Genomic DNA, 27,815 nt, shown 5'->3' with positions numbered 1-27,815 from the left:
AAGCCTATCAGTATCAGATGCCAGTAATAAACGTGTTTCAAAACCATAAATAAAAGTATCAAATGTTTAATAAACTCAAGCCGATTACTTGAGAAACTCAGCGTCTTTAGTAGAAATGTGTTTCTACCACAATATAAGTATCAAATTGGTATCTATCAACATTCACAAATAATTACAGAGTATTTTCATTGAGAATTTCAAATATTACAACTTATAAAAAAATAGAAAATGATGATCAAATGAGCAAGTTTAACTAATTTAATTTGTCGGTATCTTTATGAAAAATTATACAGTATCAATTGTTTAAAAACTCAATACAAATTCTTTTCAAAATCGTACCAATATTTACTAGAGAATTGTATCCAAATCTTCTGAAAGTATGCGAGCAAAAACATATCTGAAATTTTTGAAATCCTCACCAGTACCAGTACCCATCCCATTACCTGTACCCGTTTCCTGCAACTATGTCCAAAAGTGCATCTGCTGCATTTGCACCTAAAATTGCACCAATCCAAGAAAAAGAAGAATTCCAAACGGACATATATGTTTATTTAATTTGATCACGTATGATAAGGGCTGCCTAATACACCTGTGAAACAATTTTTAGGTATCGCATATTCAAGCATACCATCCCTGATGTACAGCAGACCCTTAAATAGACAATATGCTAGCACTGCTTTACTGGAATACATATCAGGGAAACAAACGCCCAACAGTTGGCAGTTCAATTAAAATCTATAGTAGGATAAATCATACACAAGATTGTGAATCTAAAAAATTGACTCCAGTGAATCTTCAAATGACACAATCATTGTGTGCGAGTTCTGCTGTTCTCTGCAGCCCTAACTTGAATAAAATAGGGGTGTGCCTGCAAAGGATGGAAGCCAAACATCATCATTCAGGATGCAAATATCCTTAACAAAGTACCACGAGGCTAAAGTTACTCCTATTAGAGACAGAGAAAGTGAATTAGTTCTACAGTGCATGGCTAAGCCACATCCAACTGTAGGAAACAGAGAGCAGTGCATGTCAGATCTTACAAACTGATTTGCAAAATCGAACCAGGTTATGTCGACTCCACTGTGAGTTATCAGGTGATGGATCAAACACCAACGCATAAACAGATTTTTCATATGCAGTAGCCAACTGGCATGGCCCAGTCACATTAGCTGTATTGAACTTGGACGTAAATACTGATTCTCTATCCTCCAGAAAATGATCCATATGTTTTTGCTGTTCGCAACTTGGCAGGAAATAATAAAATAGAAATAGATGAATGATAGACTCTTGAAAGTACTCTTGAAAGTAGAAATGATGAAAGCACCCAAAAACCACATTAAACCCATGTGAGAAGGCTGCATAGTTTCTTATATAAAAAAAGGTATAAAAAAATTAAAGCACTTTTAAACATTTAACATTAGTAATGAAAAGAACTCTTACTGGTATTTGACCATTGAAGCAACAAAAGAACAAATATTTTTAATGGTGGTCCTGCAAAATCCATAATAGGGAAAGAAAGAAGTTAAGAGTAAAGCTATTTTACACAAACGTGCATGTGGTAGTGATAGCACAAATTCAATTTTGTACATCACCAAAGTTTTCAAGTAAAAAAGGGACTTGTCATGTCCAGGAACTGGTTTCAAGCAAGGATACTATCAAACCCTCTATCATAATCCAAAACTAAGCCTCAAAAGGGTACAACTGAAACAAGAAGGGCCTCAAAAGGCATCCAAGAAGGTTATTATATTGAATATGCATGAAAGGGTAGCTCAAATAGCAGAGAACAGGTGCAAATCAGAAAGAGGAAAAAGGATTTCAACCGGCTGATAATGGAGAAAATGAATGAAATTTGAAACATAACCAACTCAGCATTAATATAAATCAGTCAGAACTCAGAAGTCACAGTCAACTAGAATTACCATTGCTTCCCGTGCTGCCAGTCTATCTTGCTGATCATAACGAAGAAGTTTATCAAGAAAATCAATAGCCTGTATGTCAGAAGCCGTTAAGTTAGCTGACAGAAGCAAAGGACAAGATTATCTCAACCTGAACGGATCAAATATGAAGGAAGAAATAAAAAACGTGACTCTGAGAAAACAATACAACCTCTGGGGAAACCAAATGCTGATTATCCACATTGATAAATTTAGACCAGGGCTTTCGGCTGTGCCTGAAAAGTGTGCAGAAAGGAAGAAACATGGTCACAAATTTAGCAGTTTTTTTCATAAGGTAATAGAAAAGCGCTATCCTATTCTGTGCAACTACTTTAGATTATCAGGTAAAATTAGAACATTCTGTACAACAGAAAGCAGCTACATCTCTTGTGCAAATGATACCTGCCAACTAGGGCATCCAGTTGAGGATCAAGTTCCAAGCGGTATTTGTTTAGGTAAGCATTTAATTCATCTGTACCAAGTACCTGAAAGGAATTAAACAAAAGAAACAAAATTTCCGACTGCAATAAAAACAGCTAGTAGCTAACCCCAAATCTTAGGTGGTGAAAGAGTTGTGCAATATTATTAATGCTAAATGTCATTTAACAGGATGTATATCAGTCCTGCAGCAGAGGAAAAATTTAGAATAACATGCGAATAAGATTGCAAAAAAGCATCAAAATTAATCATTTAAAATATTTAGATTTTTCCCTAATATTTCCACCCAATGAAAAATGAACCACTTTGAGTCTTTGACATTACAACAAACCAAAAAAGTAGCAGCACTTGCAAATTTGGGAAAAATAAGATGTTATTACATTAAAATCCAGCATTCTTATGCAGTTGCTTGTGCTTTCAAATGGAATCTTCATACATGTCGCTAACTATTTCTGCTAAAGAGGGAGCATTTGAGTTAGGGATGTAAATGGGTCGGACTCGGGTTGGATATAGGGAATACCAAGTTCGATCTAATCGGATTTGGATTCTCGATTCAGAGTCAGATGGGATCAGTTAAAACTTAAAACCGAATCTGGATCCGACTAACTCAAAACCCAACAATTAAATGTATTTGGATTCGGTTTTTAGTCAAATTCTGAGCTTAGTCAAAGTCAGACTCGGATTCGGATGAGAAAACCAATACTGAGTCTGGATGCAATTATCAATGGGCTCCTACTTTGGCTACTGGATCCGACTAATCAGATTTGGATTCAGGTCAGATGTTGGATAATATCCAACCCATTGACATCCCTAATAGGAGTAAAAAATGTGGTATTTGAAAAAAAAAACAGTTCTTATCTGGGGTAAGAATTCCAGTCGGTCACTAGGAAGGTCATGGAAACGGTTTGTAATCAAACCCAAAAAGGTCTTAGGCTCTTAGCCCAAATCCAGCCCAGCAGCTTACTGGGATGGGCATTGTCAGGTTCAAGCCTCTCCAAAAGCTCATTAGGTTGAACCCTAGTCTCCAAGCTTGACTCTTGTTGACAAGATAAAATAGTGGCTAGATGGAGTAAATAAGTTTGTGTATGTGTGTATTGAAGTGAGATTAGGCCACAATAACCACGAGAACTCTTTATTCACCACATCCCCCATGGTGACCTCCATCAAATCACAAAATAGTCTAACTGCGTGGCACTTCTTACAACCATGATCATTCAACAGGCAACCAGGAAACAAAACCTGGAGAGGGAAGCATTGTTTAGAACACAAATGACTAACCTAGTCCTAGCACACTCCCCCTTTATCTTCTCTGCCTACTGGCATATTGCAATGACTCGTTCTGGAGGGAAAAGTGAGTGAGAGACCTTTTTTCCAAATCGCAGCAGCCACCACTGAAGGCTGATGGCTGGAAATGTCATGAAGGGGGAGATGGGATTCGGCATAGGTGTGGTGGACATTTCTAATTAAACCAATATATAATATTATAGATTTGGAATAATTCCTGAACACATGCAACATTATGATGTTTCCAACCATGAAGGGTCCATTATGAACATAAGTATAGCAATGCCCCAAGAAGAAACAAATATCTGTGTGGATAAGAATGGGATTTTCCTTTCAGAAGTACCTTCGCAATCTTAACAAGCTGATCATGGTTATCATGGCCGTAGAAGAAGGGCTCTTTTCGAAAGATCTGCAAGTTATTAGAAAAGCTCGTTAATTACCCAACAAGAATGCAAGAGACAGTGTGAATATCATATTAAAACAAGATCATGTCCTTCAAGAATTGTAAATTGGCAGATGTAGACCAATGGAAGAAAGACACTGACCATTCCTGCAAACATGCAACCAAGGCTCCACATGTCCAAAGAATAATCATAATCTTGCAAGTCGACCAATAGTTCAGGGCCCTTAAAGTATCTGCAAAGTAACAAGGTAAAGAAAATGGAAAAAACATTAAGTATATAACGTACTTACAATAATGCCTAACCAAGTAAACATACAATGCAGCAACACTCAATGATTACCAATGCTTTCAAAATATATAAAGCAGTTGCACTTGTGAAAGTCTTAAATTACTTGAACATATGCAAGTACTAGATTCATAATAAAAACAAAAACAGAAACTTGCAAGTTATATGCAGGTAATGGTAAAAACAAAAACACACTTGCACTGTACAAGTCCCAAAATCCAACCCCCGCTTGAAAGTACCTACCTACTACTAGCCTTCAGTTATACATTCTTCCATAATAATATCTACATCCTAGCAAGTTCCTTTGAATGAAGACTTCAAGAGAAGCATGAAGGAGGATGACAGTAGAGATAGAGACAATCACGTTTGTCAGATGACAACCTAACAAACAAAATTGTACCAACTATGAAAGGTATCTCCTCATAGTGGCAGTACTAAACTTGAAGAGCATGTACTCTGAACTCCTATATACAAGGGACCATAACTAGATGAAGGCATCAACATAAAATCACATACCAAGATTAAAAAATGAAAGATCAAAATCATAAGGAGAGAATCTGATCAAGAGAAACTGGTGGCTACAAGAGAGCTGAAAGCCCAGAGATTCAAAGAATCCTTTTGTCTTCTTTCCCCCTCTCTCTTCCTCTTTCTCTTCTTACCTTATGAAAAATCATAGCTACATGCTCTCAGAATCAACAGTCATCCAAAGACGGGTCTTTAAATAACATTTTTGAAGGTTCCCCACTTTGTCTCTGCTCTCTTTCTTTGAGCGGAGATAATACAAAAGTTTTCAACAACCAATAGCAAAATTTTAAGGAGAGAACAAGAAGGAAACGAAAAAATATTGAAGCTAATCTTGATTGTCCAAAAAGATTTGATCATTCCCATGAACATCACGTCATGGCCTATGTCCATGTTAGTGTCTCGGCATGTTGAAATAGGACATGAAGTCTAAGCAAAGTATCCACATAGACAGCATCCTTAGCTAGAACTTAGAACATATAGCCACATGCTACAACACGAGGCTACAAGATTTGAAAAAATACAGGACAATATTTGCCAGCAGATTCAATAATAAACACAAAATGAGATAAGTAGATGGATTAAGTTTAAGCATTACCTTGAAGCAACGCGCACATTGTACTCCTTGCCAGGATGATAAAATTCAGCAAGTCCCCAATCTATCAAGCGAAGCTTTCGCAGTTCATGATCTATCATAACATTGTGAGGTTTAACATCTCGATGCATTATTCCTTGTGAATGACAATAATCCAGTGCCTGTGAATATAGAAGCTAATGAGTAATACAGAGGTAGAATATTTTACAATTGTAGTAATAATATTCCAACAGGGACATATCTCAAGTAAAGAGTACAAGTGGTGCCAGCTAGCATAGATCCATAATCATGAAATACCAGCTCCAAGGGCAGGAAAGCTTGCCCAACTGTTTATTCTAGATATAAAATATAGTGGAAATGAACAGAATTCATACATGCATTTTCAAATCACTTTCAGAATTTAAGAAAGAAACTACAAAGAGTCAAAATGCAATGAGATATGCAAGGGAAAAAGAAAACCACCCACCAAAACCAAATAAACCCAATCCCTCCAGATATTCACTTGTTTCAAATCCTGATTACCAACACGCTGGATGATGAAACCAGCTCTTGCGAAACATGGCCATCATGTTAAAGGATTTACCAGATTATAGAACTTATATTTCTACCGTCAATCTGACTAAATGAACAAAAGAGAAATTCCTGATTTGTTCATGTGACTCTAGAAAACAATCCAATTTTGAAAAGTTTTAAAAAATCGCAGTCCACAAAAAAGGTTTTATGGTCAATCTTCTCTAGAGCATACTGATATAACACGTCAATCACTATTTTTGAAAGTCTGAATACAAACAAGATCCAGTCAAATGACTAATATGAGAAGCCAGATCAATGTCAGTTAAGAAACAGAAATAAATAAGACAAACCATGAGAGAGAGGAGACGACAAAAGAAACAAAACAAGCATATGCTTCTCAAGTTAAATGGGGCATTATTAACATCCAAAAATATTTCAATGAGGTATTTAGCCAAAAAAAAGTATGAAAACCTTCAAATTGACATGTTCAAATAACAGAAACACTTCTTGATATAATAAATACCCCAACAATGGAAACAAAGCAGATTTGATATTGTTCTTTCCTTTCAAAAGGTAAAACTTCATTTAAAATAAGATAGAAAAAGGTGACAACAAGGAGGTTAGACATAGCCACAAGCAAATCTACAGAAAAGGTTGAGAGCCACTGACGATCTGAGAAAACAAGCTGCATCGAAATAGAGATAAAAAAGCTAGTTGTCTAAATAGCCAGAAGTATATTCTTAGTCAGCAAGCAATTTAGTCTGCATGGGAAGGGTCCACTCCTCATCGAAGAAGGATGCGATAGAAAATAAAAACTAAAAGGGAAAAGACAATCCAAACAAAATAATCAAGATGTACAAAGTTACAAACCTTAAGAAGCTCATATATATAATACCGTATGTCATAATCTGTCAATGTTGGGTATAGGATTTTGAAGTCTGTACTGTTCACATATTCAAAAATCAGGCTAGGAGTTTTTGAGTGCTGATCACGGACAATATCAAGTAGCTTCACAATGTTTGGACCTCCACAAAGGTTTTGAAGTATCTTGATCTCCCTCTTTATCTGCACCAACAACAGAATTTTCACATGTATCTGGCAAGTGGTAACATATAAAACAAAATATAAGCAAATATCACATTAGACATCAAATCCTGGGAAGACGGAACACTGAAGAAAAGTAATGGGAAACCATGAAACTTTAGATATTCCCATTACAAACTAGAATGGGTAAACAATAAAAAAAAGCTTATACAATTTGACCTACCTTTTCAAGTAATTGCAGGGCATACCTATGTTGTAAATATTTTATTTATCACACAATATGATACAAGAAATCATAGCATTGTATCACCTTACAATAGAACAAACCCTTCCATATTGAAATATGGATACATCAACGGTTTTTTACCTTATCGTAAATACAATATTGTATCACGTTATGTCATACGTTACTGTATAAGTCAGCATCTTGCTAATATCATGTGTTCTGGGTTGACATTTTTTCATTTTCCATTTCTGCTAGATCTTTAAGATCAAATAAGATCAGTTGACTCCTTTTTGTTTATATATATATATATATATATATATATATATATATATATATATATATATATATATATATATACACCCACTAGGGGTAAATCAGTCTTTTCACTTGTAAATACGCATAGCCATCGGGGATATGTTTTTCTCTTCTTATTTTTGTATTTCTTTCTTTTTCTTTTTGTAAGATGGGTTCCACCATAGTCATTGGACCCCTCAAGGCTCCCAACGACTCTATGGGAGCCCCTTTTTGGTTCTTTTTTGTTTATAAACAAGGGGCTTTCCACCCACCTCAATTTAAGTTTGTTTAAGCTTTTCTCAATAAAATTACTATCTGTTTTTTAGAGCTCTCTCTCTCTCTCATATTGTGTGTTTGTCAATTGCCACTTTGTGGCCTATTGTATTTTTTCCCATTAGTGGCATTTTGCTTGTATGCTTGTGCATCTCTTAATCACTTAGTGACATTACCACTTTTCATTAGTATGTCATTTCATGGTATCATGAGCTTGGTTGTGAAAGCATCATTGGGATACTCTTTCTTAAGTTTGAGTAAGTTCTAAGTATCGTACTTTTGTCCTACAATTCCCTACATAATGGCCAACAAAGATACAAAGATTGATCTTTCATTCAAATTAAATGGAACCAACTATAGAATGTAGGAGGCCGCCATGAAAAACAACCTCAAAGGTAAGAGACTTTGAGGATGTATATGTGGATTAAAGAATACCAATCTAAAGTTGAAGATTGGGAAAGTGAGCATGCCAAAATATTGTCATGATTCGTGGAACTCAAAATTTATGCCAGTCTTACCAAATTCAAGAAGGCAAACGAAGCATGGTTCTGTAAAAATGTCTTCAAAGAGACAATATTCATACAAGCACTAATTTCTCACAAGAAATGTGCACAAAGGCACCCAAACAACACTTGAATAATTATGCACAAAGGCATAAAAATAGCACACATGCACAAAGGGATAAAAATAAATATCTTTATTGAAATGCAAAGGAGCTTGAGCTCTCAAGCTTAAAATGTATAAGGGGAGAACCCCTATTTATAAGGACCAAAAGAGGGACCCTTGGAGGGGATCCAATCTAGTCGTTGGAGCCCCTCCAACGGTCACTATTGTGACCGTTGGAGCCCCGGTCACTATTGTGACCGTTGGAGGGGCCCAACGACTAGATTGGCCCCTCCAAGGCAAGTACAAGGTACAAATATAAAAAAGAAAATAAAAAATACAAACATATTCCTATTGGAATATGCGTAAAATGTGAAAAGCCTAAATTACCTTTTATTGGGTATTACAAACAAAGTAGATTATATATATGTATATATGCATAGAGATACGTATACATATATATATATAATATATATATGTATCTTCTATGTATATATATACACAATAGGAATACATTTTAACACCCCCCCTCAAACTTACAGTGTGATAACCGCAAGTTTGCCAAGAAGAAAATTAAATCTAGGAGAGCAGAGCGCCTTAGTGAAGAAGTCAGTCAGTTGATATTCGGATGTCACATATGGGAGATTGATGACCTTCTTCAAGTATTCTTCTCAGACATAGTGGCAGTCCATCTCAATATGCTTCGTGCGCTCATGAAAAATGTGGTTCTTGGCAATATATATCGCACTCTTGTTGTCGCAACATAACTTTATTGGTTCTTGAATGCAAACTCTCATATCTTTTAGTAAGCGGTGAATCCATACTATTTCCATGGTTGTAGATGTCATGGCTCCATACTCGGCTTCGGTAAAAGATAGAGACACCTTTTGTTGTTTTTTGCATTTCCAAGAAACCAATGATCCTCTTAAAAAAATATAAAAACCAGTGGTGGAGTGACGATTATTAGGGTCACCTCCCCAATCAAAGTCAGTATATGCAATTAAATTTAACTCAGAAGATGAAGAAAGAAGGACTCATTTATTTATTGTCCTCTTTATAAATCTGATGATGCAAAGAACTGCACTCATGTGAACCGATGTAGGGGCATGTTGGAATTGACTGGCGATATGAACTGCGTGAGACATATCGAGCCTGGTGATACTAAGATACATCAATGATCCAACCAGTTGTCTGTAAGGAGTGGGGTTATCTAGAGGAATCCCATCATCAATTTTCATCTTTGATCCAACTACCTCTGGTGTTTCACAAATTTTGTCATCAGTAATACCTGACCTGTCAATGACCTCACAAGCAAGTTTAGTTTGGGATAGGAAATATCCTCTATGAGAAAAGACAGCTTCAATGCCTAAAAAATATGTCAGAAATCCTAAGTCTTGTGAAAATCTCTATAAAAAAAGATTTTGTGTATAAACACAATACTACAAACACAAAGTGTGCACAAAGGCATAAAAGGAGAACTCTCATAAGTGCACAAAGGCACGGATACAAATGCACAAATGTAAAAAAATATCAACTTCAATATCTTGGGTCCCAAAAGGGGGCTTTACAAAAGTGTATTGTTACAAGGGGGTAACACCCCATATTTATAATACAAGGGAGAGAGGGAATGAGGGAGTGTTGGGCTCCCAACGGCTCTAAATAGAGTTGTTGGGAGTCCAACAACTCTCTCTACTTTATGCTTTTTGACTTTGGTCAAAAAAGCATAAAGCCAAATAAGTCCAAAAATAAACTAAAAAAGAAAAAGAAACCTAACCTAGTTAAATAAACTAACCCAATCCTAACTAAACTTAAAAGTAAACTAAAACTATGAGATTACATATTAAATTATGTTACATTATTTAAGAAGTCTGACATCTCAAATCTCTCTGTGAAAGCATGCTTAATTCTTTTTATTCTCTTGACATCATCGCCTGTAATTAACATATCATCAACATATAATAGCAAGATTACAATTCCTGCATCAGATCTTTTCACAAACAGGGCAATGTCAGTATAGCATGAGATAAATCCATTTTTTGTCATTAAGTTGTTAAAACAGTCATATCAAGCCTTGGGAGCTTGTTTTAAACCATAGAGCGTTTTTCGTAAACGAAGAACATTTTCGTTAGGACAGTTCATTCTAGGAGAAGCATCCATGTAAACTTCTTCATTTAAATCCTTATTTAAAAATGCATTTTTAACATTCATTTGGTATATGTTTTACTTTTTAATTGACGTAATGATAATAAGACGTCTAATTGTAACCATTCGTGCAACTGGAGCAAATGTTTCATCATAGTCTATCCCATATTCTTGACCATAACCCTTAGCAACTAGACGAGCTTTATATCGCTCAAGAGTCCCATCACTCTTGGTTTTAACCTTAAAAACCCATTTACATCCTATAGTTTTTTTCCCTTTTGGAAGATCTTGAAATTCTCATGTCTTAGCCTTTCTAAGGGCTTTAAGTTCATTTTCCATAGCCTCTATCAATTCATCACTCTTTTTAGCCTCTTCGAAAAAAAATTGGTTATGTGTATGAGTGAATGGCACTAAGGCAAAGGCTTTATGTTTAGGAGAGAATGAGTCATAGGATATGAACCTAGAAGGGGGTTTCCTATTTCTCTTTGTTCTTTGCGAACTTTCATTACTTGATATAGTGGTTTCATTAAGCTCATTATATTTTTCTATAGCACTTCTAAAACTGTTTTTATCTCTATGTGTATAGGTAATAGGCTCCTTGTATGTTTTATCATCAATCTCTTGATAAATAGATGGATGAGGAAAGTTGTTATTTTCCTCAACTTTATTATTATTAGGGTAATTTTGAGGGGACTCATCATCACTAATGTCATCATCTCCAGATAATAGATCGAATAGGAAAGAGTAATCTACATTTTTCTCATGAGATTCATGTCTTTCAAACCCACTAACATTTTCTAGAAAACTTACATTTCTAGACACACAATTTATCATTTTCAACAGCATAGCATCGAAACCCTTTTTGAGTTTCGGAGTATCCAAGAAAAGCACATGGAATGACCTTTGGTGAGTGTTTATCGTTCTTATATGTAAGAACAAAACACTTGCACCCAAAAATTCTTAACCCGGTATAATCAGGTTCTCTCTTATATAAAATTTCAAAGGGTGAAACCTTATTTAAATGTGGATGGAAGACGATTGATGAGATAGACGGACGCAAGAGCCGCCTAGCCCCAAAATCTTTTCGGAATGTTTTGAGAAATAAGTAAGGTTCTCTATGTTTTCTTTCGACCAAACCGTTTTGTTGAGGTGTTTTGGGACATGATTTTTTATGGATTATCCCATGTTTTTCAAGATAATTCTTAAATTCATTTCAGAGATATTCTCCTCCGTCATCGGTTCTAAAAATTTTCAAGTTTTCGTCAAATTGATTTTTAATCATCATATGATAGTTTTTAAAACTCCGCCTGTGTAGTTATACACTGCCGGTCCCAAGCCCGGATAAAGGAGGAGGGTTGCGGTAGGCCTGTGACAGCCAGCATAAAAACTTTGTCATATCCTATGAAAATGAACCAATATGAGAATTTCGTTGGGGCGTTCCCTACTGAGCGATGCGCTGTACTCTCTAGGCCCGGAGGCAGTGATAAATGTGCAAGGGTTGCTAGGTAGTCGCCCAGAAGCGACGCGTCACACCGGCGCCCGGGTGTGGTGTCAAATAGGCAAGGGTTCCCTCACTTTGTTGGACGGGTGGGGGTAAAGAAGTTAGTCCAAGACCATAAAATTAGGTTAGCCACTTGGAACATAGGGTCTTTAACTGGTAAGTTGGTAGAGTTAGTAGATGTTATGTGTAGGAGAAAGATTGATATTTTATGTCTTCAAGAGACCAAATGGGTAGGTGAGAAAGCTAAAGTGATAGAACCTTGGGGATATAAGATTTGGTATACAGGAATAAATAGGAATAGGAATGGAGTAGGGATTGTTATGAGTCGTCAGTTTATAGATAATGTAGTTGAGGTCCGTAGGAAGGGTGATAGAATTTTACTTATTAAATTAGTATTAGGTACGGATATTATTAATATTATTAGTGTTTATGCACCTCAAGTAGGTTTAGATGATTCCATTAAGCATCAATTTTGGGAAGATTTAGATGGAGTAGTACAAGAGACATCTTATGGAGAAAAGCTTTTCATCGGCGGTGACCTTAATGAACATGTAGGCATTAGTAGGGATGGATTTGAGAATATCCATGGAGGCTATGGTATAGGAGAAAGAAATGAAAGTGGAGAAAGGATTTTAGATTTTTGTTTGTCCTATGATATGATCTTAGCAAACACTTGGTTTAGGAAGAGGGAGTCTCACCTAGTAACATTTAAAAGTGGGGTTAATACGAGTCAGATAGATTTTTTCCTACTTAGAAAGAGAGATAGGGGTTGTTGCATCGATTGTAAGGTTATACCAGGAGAAAGTGTAGCTACACAACATAGAGTCTTAATTTTAGATCTTAGAATTAGACAATGCCGCAAAAGGGATAGACATAGGATAGATCCTAGAATTAAGTGGTGGGCACTGAAAGGAGCTAAACAAGAAATGTTTGTAGAGCAGGTAGTTAAGGAAGTTGATTGGTGTCTCGAGGAGGATTCAGAATCAATGTGGAATAAGATAGCGGGTGGTATGAGAAAAGTAGCTAAGGAGGTATTGGGTGAGTCTAAAGGCGGTGCACCACTAGGTAAGGATACATCATGGTGGAACGAGGATGTCAAATTAGCTATTAAGGTTAAAAGAGAGTGTTATAGAAATCTAAGTAAGAGTCGTGATAATGAGAATTTGGAGAAGTATATGATAGCAAAGAAGGAAGCTAAAAAAGTTGTTCGAAACGCGAGGGCTAAGGTATATAAGGAGGTTTATGACAAGTTGGATACCAAAGAAGGCGAGAAGGATATTTATAGGCTTGCAAAGATGAGAGATAGGAAATCAAAGGATTTGGGTATGGTTAGATGTATCAAAGATGAAACGCAAAGGGTTTTAGTCAAAGATGAGGAGATTAAGGAGAGATGGAAAGATTATTTTGATAAGCTATTTAATGATAGTCATGCTCAAGATCTTGGAGACTTCTCCATTCCTTTTCATGAGATAAATCGTGACTTCATGCGCAAGATTCAAAAGAAAGAAATTGCAGAGGCTTTGAAGAAAATGAAATCAAGAAGGGCAGTTGGCCCAGATGGTATACCTATCGAGGCTTGGAAATGCTTGGGAGAGAAAGGTTTAGAATGGTTGACAAATCTTTTTAACTTGATTTGGCGAACAAATAAGATGCCTAATGAGTGGAGGAAGAGTACTTTGGTGCCTTTATATAAGAATAAGGGTGATATACAAGATTGCACAAACTATCGTGGTATAAAACTCATGAGTCATACTATGAAACTTTGGGAGAGGGTGATTAAGTCTAGGTTGAGGAAGGTTGTCATGATATCGGAGAATCAATTTGGTTTTATGCCTGGAAGATCAACTATGGAAGCTATACATCTTCTTAGACAACTTATTGAAAGATATAGAGAGAGAAACAAAGATTTGCATATGGTTTTTATTGATTTAGAGAAGGCATACGATAGAGTACCTAGGGACGTTCTCTGGTGGACAATGATGAAGAAAGGTGTTTCTCTCAAGTACATTAGTATAATTAAAGATATGTATGAAGGAGTAGTAACCAATGTCCGCACTTGTGGAGGGGTGACAACCAATTTCCCGATAACGGTTGGGTTACATCAAGGATCTGCTTTAAGCCCTTTCCTATTTGCGATAGTGATGGATGAGCTTACGAGATCAATTCAAGAAAATGTACCGTGGTGTATGTTGTTTGCTGATGATATTGTTTTGATTGATGAGTCTAGAGCTGGGGTTAATGCTAAGTTAGAATTATGGAGACAGACATTGGAAGCTAGAGGTTTTAAGTTGAGTAAGAGTAAGACTGAATATATGGAATGTCGGTTTAGTAAGCAACGAAGTAGTGATGGGAGTGTAGTGAAGCTTGGTGAGCAAGATATACCGGTGAATGATTATTTCAAATATTTGGGATCCATCATTCAAAAGTATGGAGAAATTGATGGAGATGTAAATCATAGGATAAAGGTTGGGTGGATGAAATGGAAAAGTGCTACTGGAGTGCTGTGCGATCGTAGAATGCCATTGCGGTTGAAGGGAAAGTTTTATAGGACGACTATTAGACCTGCTTTACTATATGGTACAGAATGTTGGGCTGCCAAGAGACATCATATTCAAAAAATGAGTGTAGCTGAGATGCGGATGCTTAGATGGATGTGTGGAAATACAATAAAAGATAAGATTCAGAACGAAGAGATACGTAAGAAGGTAGGTGTTGCACCCATTGAAAATAAGATGCGAGAGAATCGTTTACGGTGGTTTGGACATATTCGGCGAAGGCCTAATGATGCTCCAGTTAGAAGGTTGGAGAAATGGGAAAATATATTAGTTAAAAGAGGTCGGGGTAGGCCTAGGAAGACTTGGATGGAGATGATAGGAAAGGATATGAATGCTTTGAACCTCACCGAGGACATGGCGTTGGATAGAAATGATTGGAGGAAAAGGATTCATGTGGAAGACCCAAAATGAATTTCTTTTTTGGTTCATATCGCTGACCCCAATTGTTTTGGGATGAAGGCGTAGTTGTTGTTGTTGTTGTTGTTGTTGTATATGATAGTTTTTAAATGTTGTGAAAACCTCATGTTTATGCTTGAGAAAGTATATCCAAGAATATCTAGAATAATCATCCACAAAGATCACATACTATGCAAACCCTCCTTTTGAGATAACGGGTGTCGATCCCCAAACATCTGAATGAACAAGTTGAAATGATTTTGTAGTAAACATAGATCTTTGACAAAAATGCAAACTTCTCATTTTTCCAAGAGTGCAATCATTACAAGTGAAATCATTCTTAAATAGATGTTTGGCAAAAGGTAAGAAAGAAATCTTGGTGACATTGGGATGCCCAAGTCTTTTGTGCCATACATTAATGTCTTTATGTTGCACAACATTACAAAAAGGATTCTTTGGAATACGAAGAAAGTCCACATAGTATAGATCTTCCTTCTTAGAGTCTTCCCCAATTAACTTCTCAGACTGGCAATCCTGTATCCAACATTTATTAGATGAAAATTTTACATCACATTCATGGTCCGAGAGTTGAGAGACTGAAAGCAAATTTAAATTCAATTTTGGTATAAATCTAATTTTAGGGATAAGAAAACTTTGTTCTTCAAAATTTTTGATTCCTTTGATTTCAAGAGAAGTGCCCTCCGCATTTGAAACAAAAGTTGGAGAAGAATTTTTTAAATATTTGGAAAGAGAACAAATATTTGGAGACATATGAAAAGAAGCACCCGAATCCAAAAGCCAAGAAGTCTTACCGAGAGGAGAGAAGGTGGATGTGGCCGCTCCGAAAATTGCTCCCTTTACAAGTGATTAAAGTGCTTCTACAATTTGATGTAAAGAAAGAGTGCCATTTGAAGAAGATGAACTTTCTTCCTTTTTGAAGTTGAGATGTGGTAGCCATAGCTAGCAACTTCTTCCATTTTGGGCAAACCGGTTTGATATGTCCCGGTTCCTTACAAAAGTGACACACAATCTTGCTATAGTCTCTTTTACCTCCTTAACCAATTGATCCTTGATTTTGATTTTTGAAGTGGAGAGGTTTGTAAGTTCTCAAATTGTCCCCCGGTCTTGAGACGACATTTACACCATCACTATCTTCTTGGTTGGAGGGTGTTGCAAGAACACTTGGGTTATTTTTGCTTATACCCATACGGGTCTCTTCCCCACTCAGTATTGTAATAACATCCTCAAGAGAAGGGGAAGTAAAGGAGGAAAGAAGGGAGGATCGTATTTGTTTAAATTCAGGTCTAAGCCCAATTAAAAAAATGAAAAAATGATAGTCCTTCAATTGCTTATGCCTAAGCTCAATGGCTTCACCACTGTATTTGGGCTCAAGCATGGCAAGTTCATCCCAAATGGATGATAATTCCGCAAAATATTCTCTAATAATCATTTCATTTTGTCGGAGGGTCAAGGCCCTTTTTTTTAAGATAATACTTGTGAGATAAATCTCTTGAAGTATATATCTTTTCAAGATATTGCCATGCTTGAAAAGTTTTTTTTGAATTTTATAATGCTGGCATTGATCCTTGTCTCAACGGATGAGAAAATCCATGATAGGATTTTAAAATTTCTCATTTCCCATTCCTCATGCTTCTTGGAATAGAATTCAAGAGCTTTATTTCTTTCTTCACCTTCAAGAATTTTTATTTCTCCTTTTTCAACCGAAGTAATCTTTGGTTCCGATTCCCGTATTGAGCCTTGGACATATCCCCAAAGCCCTTTACCCTTGACATGGGCTTCCATATTTCTGGCCCAAACATGATAATTTAAGTCATTCAATTTGAACCCAAGTGAGAAGTGTGAATCTTTTTCCCCCATTTGAGAAGAGGAGAGAAGAAATTCTTACCACAAGATGAGTTTCTTGGAGCTTACTTGGCGAAGTATGCTTCTTGATACAAAAGGCAAGAGGTCTTCACATCAAAATCCAAGGAGAGGTGTACACGACTTTCGAGGTGCACGATGAAATGAAGTGTCACACTATTCACTTCTATAGTAACCAAGCTCCGATACCATGTAAAAATGTCTTCAAAGAGACAATATGCATACAAGCACTAATTTCTCACAAAGAGATGTGCACAAAGGCACCCAAACAACACTTGAATAATTATGCACAAAGGCATAAAAATAGCACACATATGCACAAAGGCATAAAAATAAATATTTCTATTGAAATGCAAAGGAGCTTGAGCTCTCAAACTTAAAATGTATAAGGGGAGAACCCCTATTTATAAGGACCAAAAGAGGGACCCTTCAGGGGCTCCAATCTAGTCGTTGGAGCCCCTCCAACGGTCACTATTGTGCAAGTACAAGGTACAAAAATAAAAAATAAAAATAAAGAAAATAAAAAAGATAAAAAATTAAAAAACATATTCCTATTGGAATATGCGTAAAATGTGAAAAGCCTAAATTACCCTTTATCGAGTATTACAAACAAAGTAGATTATATATATATATATATATACACACACTAGGAATACATTTTAACAAGTTCTTCATGAAAGGTATGTACACTTTCTATGAGCATTAGAGACTATTATAGTATTTTATCCCCCTTATAGGCTGAACTAGCTCTTCTCGAACCACAATGGGAAGGAAGCATTATTGTCGTGAGGCAAGAGCAAATAGAGAGAGAGAGAGAGAGAGAAAAGTTTTTTCAATTTATCCACGGGCTTCGTCCTTGTTAAAATGTAAAACTGTACATATATGTATATATAATAATATTATATTATTATATATATATAAATACATTTTTAATTTCTTTCTTTTCTGTATTTTTTTTCCTTTATTTTTATTTTTTGTCTTTATGTCATCTAGTTCAGTTTGAACTAGAATGACTGTTGCTAGTCAAGTCCTGTCCAGACTTGACTAGCAATAGAGCTGTTGGACTGACACAGTCCAACAGCTCTTAATAGAGCTGTTGGACTGACACATTCCAACAGCTCTAAATAGAGCTGTTGGACTGTGCCCAACAGCTCTATTGAGTCCTCTTTCAGCTGTGTATATAAAGGGGTGCAGCCCCTCTTGTATTTTACTTCAATGCTTCTTAAGCAATTGGTTTTTCATATCAATAAAGAATACATTTTTATTTTTATTTTGTTTCCAGTTATACCCTTTTTAAGGGTTATGCTTTAGTGTCATTCTTGACACTTGCTCTTGTTAATCAAAGCTCGTGTTTCGAAGATCCCCATTTCATTTCATGGTATCAGAGCCGCGGAAGTACTAAATCTTGAGGAAAAGCTGCCTCGGTTTCCGTGCCCGTTTGCAAAAGTGTTCGCCACTTGAAGAGAAGTGTTTTATCACTTCATTGGAGAAGATTTCACATCTTGTTGTATTGTTTTTTTTTTTCTTTCTTTCTCATTTTCCTTCTTGTTTCTCTTCTATCCCTATTCTTTCTCTCCTTGTAATCGATGGATGACAATGATAAAGTCACCATCATGCCTATGAAACTAAGCAATACGAACTATGTAACATGGGCTTCAATCATGAAGCACCATATATGGGGAAAAGGCTTATGGGGGATTGTGGATGGTTCCGATTCGGAACCTAAGCTATCTCTTACTAAAAAGGAGGGAGATAAAGACGTCCCTCTATCGGAAGAAGAGAAAATCAAGGCTATTGCCTCATACGAGAAGAAATGGAAAGAATGGAGAATATCTCATGCGAAGATAATGTCATGGCTTATCAATAGCGTTGACATTAAAAAATGCTCAAGTCTTGCCAAATTTGATCATGCCGATAAGGCATGGGAATACCTTAAGAATATGTATTCCCTTAAAGATATTGCACACGTGTGCAACCTCCAAGAAAAAGTTCGAATGATGACACAAGGAGACAAAACTATTCGTGAATATTACAATGGGTTGTCCGAACTTTGGGAAGAACTTTCCCTTTTAGAACCAAAGTGGCATTGTGCCGAAGACATCGAGCTTCGTCAGAAACAACTCAATGTTGAACATTTTTACCAGTTTATCACTGGATTAAGGCCGGAATTTGAAACCACTAAATCGGCCCTACTTCACCGGGGAAAAATTACTTCTATTGTTGAAACTATTGAAGAGTTAACAATGGAAGAAAATCGTCTCCGGAAAGGTTCTTTAAAAATTGAAGATGATTCCGTTTTAGTCGTGTCTAGACCAGGGAATCATGTTCGATCATATAGGCCTCCTCACTTTAACCGACAAAATGGTGACTATGATAAGAAGAAAGTTATTTGTCATCACTGTCATGAACCGGGACACTACAGGCCACAATGTCCCAAACTTAAGGAGCTGAGAGAAAAAAGAGCTGCAATTGCTGGATCGGAGCCTAAAGATCAGGATGCACCAGTTTCCCTGGCAACCACGACCATGGAAGTAGTTTGGCTCCGACGACTGCTTGCTGACATGGGAGTTGAAGCAACAAAGGCTTCACAAATGTGTTGTGACAACAAAAGTGCGATCTACATTGCCAGTAACAGAACATTCCACGAACGCACCAAACACATCGAAATGGATTGTCACTACGTCAGAGAGGAATATCTACACGGGATAATTGATCTGCCATATGTCACTTCAGAATATCAGTTAGCAGACCTCTTTACAAAGCCTCTCGCTGCTCCCCGATTTCACTTTCTCTTAGACAAACTTTCGCTCATTGTACCGTAAGTTTGAGGGGGAGTGTTAAAATGTAAAATTGTACATATATGTATATATAATAATATTATATTATTATATATATATATATATAAATACATTTTTAATTTCTTTCTTTTCTGTATTTTTTTTCCTTTATTTTTATTTTTTGTCTTTATGTCATCTAGTTCAGTTTGAACTAGAATGACTGTTGCTAGTCAAGTCCTGTCCAGACTTGACTAGCAATAGAGCTGTTGGACTGACACATTCCAACAGCTCTAAATAGAGCTGTTGGACTGTGCCCAACAGCTCTATTGAGTCCTCTTTCAGCTGTGTATATAAAGGGGTGCAGCCCCTCTTGTATTTTACTTCAATGCTTCTTAAGCAATTGGTTTTTCATATCAATAAAGAATACATTTTTATTTTTATTTTGTTTTCAGTTATACCCTTTTTAAGGGTTATGCTTTAGTGTCATTCTTGACACTTGCTCTTGTTAATCAAAGCTCGTGTTTCGAAGATCCCCATTTCATTTCAGTCCTGAATTTGAATTAAGATGGTCCCTTCTTCAATGGGCTTCTACCTCTCTTAGTGAAATCCTAGCCTATTTATGCCAAGAAGAAACTCGCTTGGCTCTTAAAAACACATTGATGAGGTCCATGCGATATCTAGACCGAGAAATAACATGAACACATATAAACCTCCCCATTTTTTTAAAAATAACAATGGTGAAGGAAGAAAAATTATTTGTCACCATTATAATGAACCGGGTCATCTTCGAACGGATTGTCCTAAACTTAAAAGAAATGTTGCTTCCATAGAAGATTGTCCAAGCAATTCAAGTGAAGATTCAAAGAGAGATGGAGACATAAAGGACTCTATTGCTCAACTTACGGAAACTCTTCAACAATTCATGAAAATCAATTCTTCCACACATTCCACATTCGGTGTTGCGATCTCATCAACTCTCGGTGTGTCCTCTTGGATCTTTGATTCGAGTGCCTCTTTTCACATGACTTTGAATGCAACTCTTTTATCCAAAGCAACTCTTAATTCTTTTAAATCATTCATTTTCACGGCCGATGGAACATCATTACATGTTGAAGGAACGAAAAGTCTTAAAAAAGTTTTTGGTCAAGACAAAGAATTTCATGTTCCAAAAATTAGAATCATTCCAAAACTTAATTTAAATCTTTTCTCCGTTTCTCAAATTACTAATTTTAAATATAGTGTCTCTTTTTCACCAACCAGTTGTTATGTGCAGGATCTTCAGTCCGAGAAGCGAATTGGGCAAGGCCATAGAAGAGGAGACCTATACTACATGAATTTTTTGTCTTTGCCATCCAAATATTTTTGTAATATCGCTCAATCTAAAGATCTTGGGACTTGACACAAAAGGCTTGGTCGCCCTAGTATTTTCAAATTGTATCTTTTTCCTTTTTTGGAAAATTTTTGTAATGAAAAAGCATTTACTTGCAATGATTGTATCCTTTGAAAAATACATTCGCTTACTTTATCCACAAAGCAATTTTATTTCCAAAAGGCCATTTGAACTAGGGCATTCGGATGTATGCAGACCGACACCCGTTATGGAGGATATTCATATTATGTTGTCTTTATTGATGATTTTACTAGATACACATGGGTTTACTTTATCAAAAATAAATCCGATGTCTTTTTTATCTTTAAAGAATTTCATGTTCTTATTCAAAATCAATTTTAAAACAACATAGCCATTTTTAGATCCGATTCTGAAGGATAATACATGTCAAAAGAATTTTAAAACTATCTTAAACTAAATGACATTATTCATCAAAGATCTTGTCCAAAAACTCCCCAACAAAATGGTCTTACCGAAAGAAAACAGAAGCACCTCATTGAAACAACAAAGACTCTTCTTGTCTCTAAGAATGTTCCAAAGAACTTTTGGGCCGAAGTCGCTCTTACCGCAACTTATCTCATAAATAGAATGCCTTCCTCATCCTTAAAAAATGTTTCTCCCTTTGAAAAAATGTTCAAAATATCACCAAATTTTAAGAGATTGAGGATTTTTTGTTGTAAATGCTTTGTTCTTTTTTAAGGACAAGATAAACTTTGACCAAACGCTCTTGAATATGCTTTTATTGGTTATAGTAAAAATAAAAAAGGTTCCAGATGTTATGATATTCAAAATAACAAACTTTATGTTTCAAGAAATGTGACCTTTCTTGAAAAGCAAAATGGTTTTAAAATTCAAAAATCTAAAGAAGAAATTGACTATTATTTCCTTTATAACTTATTGCCTAGAAATAAGTCTAAAAGTGATTAAATTTGTGATAACAATTCTTATCAAAATGATGCTTTATTGCATCAAAATGATGATTTTTGCAATGAGAATCCCAATAATATACATGTGTATACTCGGCGTGAGGGCAATGAACATCAAAATACTTTCAATATATACTCTGAAGGCATCTCTTTAGAAGATTAAGTTGAAGAATCCCTACCTAGGCGATCTTCTAGAAATAGTAGACCGCCTCAAAAATTTGTGTCATATGATTCCTTTTCCTCAAATTATAAAACTTGTCTAATGATGATTCATTCCTATCATGAGCCTTCCAATTTTAAAGAAGCTAAGCAACATCCACATTTTATTGATGCTATGAAACTTGAACCAGAAGCACTCAACAAAGCTAACACTTGAACAGTTGTAAGTCTACTTTTAGGAGAAAGGGCTATTGGATGTATATGGGTTTATAAAGTCAAAACAAAGAGTGATGGGACATTAGAAAGATACAAAGCTAGGTTAGTTGCTAAAGGATACGCACAAGAATATATAATATATTATGAGGAAACCTTTGCCCCAGTTGCTAGGATGACCAGTTTAAGAACCTTAATAACTTTAGCATCTATTAAACACTGGCCTAACTATCAATTAGATGTTAAAAATGCATTTTTAAATGAGAATCTTTGTGAAGAAATCTTTATGGATCCTCCACCGGGTCTTGAGATTGAAAAAGGGAAAATTCTTAAACTTAACAAAGCTCTTTATGGTCTCAAACAAGCTCCAGAAGCTTGGTATGATCTTTTTAGTAAAGTTGTTCTTGCTAATGATTTTACCTCTTGTTATTCTGATATCGCTCTATTTGTTAAGTCTGCAGAAGATCACATAACTATCTTATTATTATATGTTGATGATATAATCATCACTGGGAGTGATAAAAGGGTATTGAGCTTATTAAAAATATTCTTAAAAACAATTTTGATATGTCTGACCTTGGTTTTCTAAGGTATTTTTTAGGGATCAAAGTTGCATATTCTCCTCGGGGATATGTTTTGTCCCAAAGAAAGCTTGCATCAGACATTATTGTTAAGTCTGGATTAAATGATGAAATGAAAGTGGAGACTCCAGAAGTAATCAACGTTAAGAAGAGAGTCAATGATGGAACTCCCTTAGAAGATCTCACTCCTTATCGTCAACTGATTGGATCACTAACATATTTGTCTATTACCAGGCCAGATATTGCTCATGTTGTTCACAGTGCAAGCCAATTTCAGAATGATCCTGCTTCTATTCACATGGTTGCGGTCATGAGAATTATCAGATATTTAAAGGAAACTATAACCAAAAGACTATTCTTATCTTCCTCTTCATCTCCTAATTTAATTGCTTATACTGACTCTAATTGAGGTGGTAACCCCAATGATCGTATTTCTACAATAGGTTGTTGTGTTTTTCTTGGAGAATCATTAATCTCTTGGAGATATAAGAAACAACAAAAAGTGTCTCTTTTTTCCACAGAAGCTGAGTATAAGGCGATGGCCACTACTACCACTGAACTTGTCTGGTTGAGAAGTTTGCTCAACGATATGGGCGTTATTATCTCTATCCCTTCAAAGTTGTGTTGCGACAATAAGAGTGATATCTACATTGCTAGCAACCACACCTTCCATGAAGGAACAAAACATATAGAGATGGATTGCCACTATATTCAAGATGAATTTTTACGAAAGACCATTCAACTACCTTATGTTACTTCAAAGTATCAGCTAGCAGACTTCTTCACCAAGGCCTTGCCATCGCCTCGTTTCTACTTTCTCCTCAACTCTCGGTGAACTCACTGTGTTTGAGGGGGGGTGTTAAAATATACAGATGTTATACACATATATATTATATATATATATATATATATATATATATATATATATATATATATGTCTATGTGTCTATCTATATATATATATAGATATATAGATATATTTTTTGTAATACCTAATAGGGGTAAATTGGTCTTTTCACTTGTAAATACGCATATCCATTAGGGATATGTTTTTCTCTTTCTTCTTATTTTGTATTTTTTTTATTTCTTTCTTTTTCTTTTTATAAAATGGGGTCTACTATAGAGTAGTTGGACCCCCCCAACAATCATAAATATGACCATTAGAGGGGGCTCCCAACAACTCTATGGGAGCCCCTTTTGGTTTCTTTTTGTGTATAAATAAAGGCCTTTCCCCCACCTCAATTTAAGCTTGTTTAAGCTTTTCTCAATAAGATTACTATCTACTTTTTAGAGCTCTCTCTCTCTCTCTCTCATATTGTGTGTTAGTCAATTTCCACTTTGTGGCCTATTGTATTTTTGCCCATTAGTGGCCTTTTGCTTGTATGCTTGTGCATCTCTTAGTCACTTAGTGACATTGCCTCTTTTCATTAGTGTTTCACTATGTCACAGGGACTCTTCAACTAGGTGCCGCACCCTCATCGCACTCACGTCTGCACCTGATGCGGTCAACCTGACCTTGGGTGCAGTCAATGCACCCAGGGTCATTTATGTCCAACTTTTAGACTTTATATATATACATATATTATATATTTTTGCCGCATCCCTGCACCGCCGCACCCAAGTTTTCTGAAAGTGCCGCACCCCCGCACCTGCACCCGCACCCATGTGACATAGGTGTTTCATTTCACTTTTTTCACACCTAAAAAAATAGTGACTTTCACCACTTATTACAAGGTTTTTCAACACAAGTTATGGAATTTTCCTTTGCACAATCTGACCTTGAAATCTCTCAGGTTGAACAGGAAGCTCTATCCATATCATAATTCAAATTCAAACCTCGTTGGGAAGCACCATCTAAATTGGGAGATGAGGAAGCTAGATCCATATCCTAATCCAAACTCAAACCTTCTAACTCATGCCAGGAAGCCTGATCTATGCTGGGGAAATTAGATCTGCACATTTGAGGAAGACTGATTTGCAACAGTCATATTTTGGCCACATTTTTACACTCAAGCCCTTGAAACCAAAATTCACCCCCAGTTTCTGGTCATCAAGATCTCCAAATTTAGGATTCTTATTATTTCCACAATCCGCCCATGTGATCATCAAAACTATGTGGGGAAGTTTACTCATCATTTGACGAAGACAGAATAACCTATTGGCAAAGAGAAAAAGAAATGACCCAACATGAGGCATTTTAAGGATAGGTTAGCATTGATGACATATATTAACCTTTGTGTTTCACTTCAACTAAGGGTGGAATATAATCGTCTAAATATCATCTTGTAGGTGAGTATGGATTCATAAGGTCAGGTTTATCTCCTCAACTTTCAAAAGAGGTATGAGAAAAAATGACACAATCCTGCAAGAAAAGGTCGAGAAGAAGGGTGAAAATGATACTAGAAGCTAGAGGAAAATGAAGCCCAATCACCATCACCACTAAAAGATACATAGCCAACAACACAACTAGAAATTAGGCAAGGTTTTTGAAATATGAAGTGGGAGGAAGTTCTCAAGCATGTAATGAAGTGGTGCAGAGAATCATTGACAAGTGGGAGGTCAAACTTGGCAAATATGGAAAATGTAGAAAAGCTTTAAGATGTTCTGGAAGATACTATGCTTTCAAGTTACATATTACATAATATTTTATGTATGCCTCATCCATTCTCATTTATGCTATCATGTGATGAGCTACGACTGCTAAGATTGTGCTCAAGTTCATTAATTATTTATTATGATAGAATTTCACCATTTTACACTCATATTATAACGTGAATTCACTCCATATTCTCTGTTATAGGCACTTAATTATAAACTCTGTTTGTGCTTCAATGTTTCTAATATTTTGTTTTCTTCAATGTGCTCCATTCATTGTCAGTCATGACTCATGATCCTCTTCTTTTTGGCATTTTTATTTGTTACATTTTTTAACATAGGCTCTATCATATCATATTATAACATGAATTCACTCCATATTCTTTGTTATAGGCACTTAATTATAAACTCTGTTTGCGCTTCAATGTTTCTAATATTTTGTTTTCTTCAATGTGCTCTATTCATTGTCAGTCATGATCCTCTTCTTTTTGGCATTTTTATTTGTTACATTTTTTAACATAGGTTCTATCATATCATATAAGACAATAAGGTACTGTATGATAAATTTTCACCTCAAGATCATTCTTATAGATCTCAAGGTACATTTTTTACAACATTGGATGATGCATGATAGTTACAAACTTATTCAACCCAAACAACCAAAGCTAAACAAAATAAAATTACAATGCTTACTAGCTTTTGTAAGCTTAAATTTCAGAAAACCTCCTTAATTAGCAAAGGTCTCATGACAAAAAAGAAGAGCTCAGCAATCCTGGTCAAAAAACTAGCAAAAATGTTTACGTTACCCATGTTCACTGCAAGTCCACCAAGTAGGAGTGTTATGAATGGGTAACAAAAAAAAAGGAAAATGCTTATGACTTTTGAATAAGGCTACCTAGCCAAATTGGTTCTAAAATTGGAAAGACATGACAATTAAGCAGAAGTATTACCAATGACGTAAGTTGCTTATGGACTAATATCACTCAAACCAAGTAATTTGAGTAATCTTAAATACATACCAAGTGACCTAGAATTTGAGTAAAGCACTATCATGATCCTGACTCTCGAGGCTATGAGTTCAACATTTTTCTTTTATAGAAGGCCTTCCATACATCAGACATTAGTGCTAGCTTATGTTTTCTTTCCAATTGGCTTATGTAATACCTTGGCCAAAATCACCAAACACTGGCCCACTGGGATTATGGACAAGCTAAAACACCACAATTTCTCAAGTTGCAATGATGTGAAAAAAACAAACCTCTACCTTCACAAATGCCCAAAAAACAAAAGTAGAAAGCAAGCAATAAAAAAGAAAAAGAATACATGAACATAGTTCGCAAAAAAACCCCACCAAATTGCAACGATGAACCTGGATGGCGTTTTATGACTCATAACTCAGACATGTGACTGAAGATCAAAATTACACCTGGTATTACTAAAGCTCCCTTCAAAATGGGGTCCTCATGAGACCGGATAGAGGATGTCCTTTTACATCCTTTCTGCCTCATCTCATGTTTTGGTATTCAAAACTGCCTTCCCCTAACTAGGGCACACCCAAATCATTCCACCAATCCCATTACCACTTTGTAAACGAAAGAGAAAATATTTTCTCTTTCAATTGGTGTTGTTTCTATACGAATCGAGTTAGTATCTGATCTCCGCCTAAATTCCGACATCGTTTGCGAGTGTCGTAGAATTCACAAATTAATCTATAATTAAAAGAAAATGTTAAAAAACGAAAATCGCGATCCCAAGGGGGGGCTGAACTGAAGAACCCCACCTTCTTCTTCTTGACAGGCTTGAGGATCTTGATGATGCACCGCTCGGAGTTGGTGGTGTTGATCCCCTCAAACACCTCGCTGTATTTCCCCCTGCCCACCTTCCGAACCACCTCGTAATTGTCTTGCTCCCTGCATTCTCCACACCAAAAAAGAAGAATCAAACCCTACGAACCAAAACCCTTTAACCCCACCTTCTTCCTCCATCGAAACAACCCAAACAGAGAGAGAGAGAGTCTGAATAGGTACCCCCACTGAACGGTGAGGGACTCGTAGTCCCAGTAGTCCTTCGGGCGGATGACGTTAACGTCGGCGTAGACGCGAGCTTTGGACATGGCTCTTCCTCCTCAGGGATCTCCCTCCGACGTCTCTGGTTCTGTTGATATTCGTCGAGAAGCAAGATGGGGAAGAAGAAGATGGTGATGATGGTGGGCGATGATGATGATATCAAATGATGATGATGGTGGTGGTGCACCAGGATCAGTAGGAGGTATTGGAGGGCGCCG

General features: G+C 36.2%; 1 protein-coding gene across 1 annotated transcript; it reads right to left on the bottom strand.

The window, feature by feature from the left end:
• Positions 1 to 538: 538 nt before the first annotated feature.
• On the bottom strand, positions 539 to 27,815 carry LOC149847670 (casein kinase II subunit alpha-2-like). Its single transcript, XM_089986778.1, has 10 exons — positions 27,559 to 27,815; positions 27,312 to 27,441; positions 6,846 to 7,040; positions 5,466 to 5,623; positions 4,202 to 4,292; positions 4,000 to 4,065; positions 2,337 to 2,419; positions 2,107 to 2,170; positions 1,920 to 1,988; positions 539 to 868 (listed from the first exon to the last, which is right to left on the bottom strand). Exons 1-10 carry the CDS (start codon positions 27,642 to 27,644, stop codon positions 809 to 811), a joined length of 1,002 nt encoding a protein of 333 aa, XP_089842904.1. The 5' UTR covers positions 27,645 to 27,815; the 3' UTR covers positions 539 to 808.

The sequence above is a fragment of the Nuphar pumila genome, chromosome 1 (genome assembly GCF_984573655.1).
Source record: "Nuphar pumila chromosome 1, dmNupPumi1.hap1.1, whole genome shotgun sequence".
Lineage (NCBI taxonomy): Eukaryota > Viridiplantae > Streptophyta > Magnoliopsida > Nymphaeales > Nymphaeaceae > Nuphar > Nuphar pumila.
Note: the sequence above shows the minus strand (reverse complement) of the source record. Positions and strands in the feature narration are given on the sequence as shown.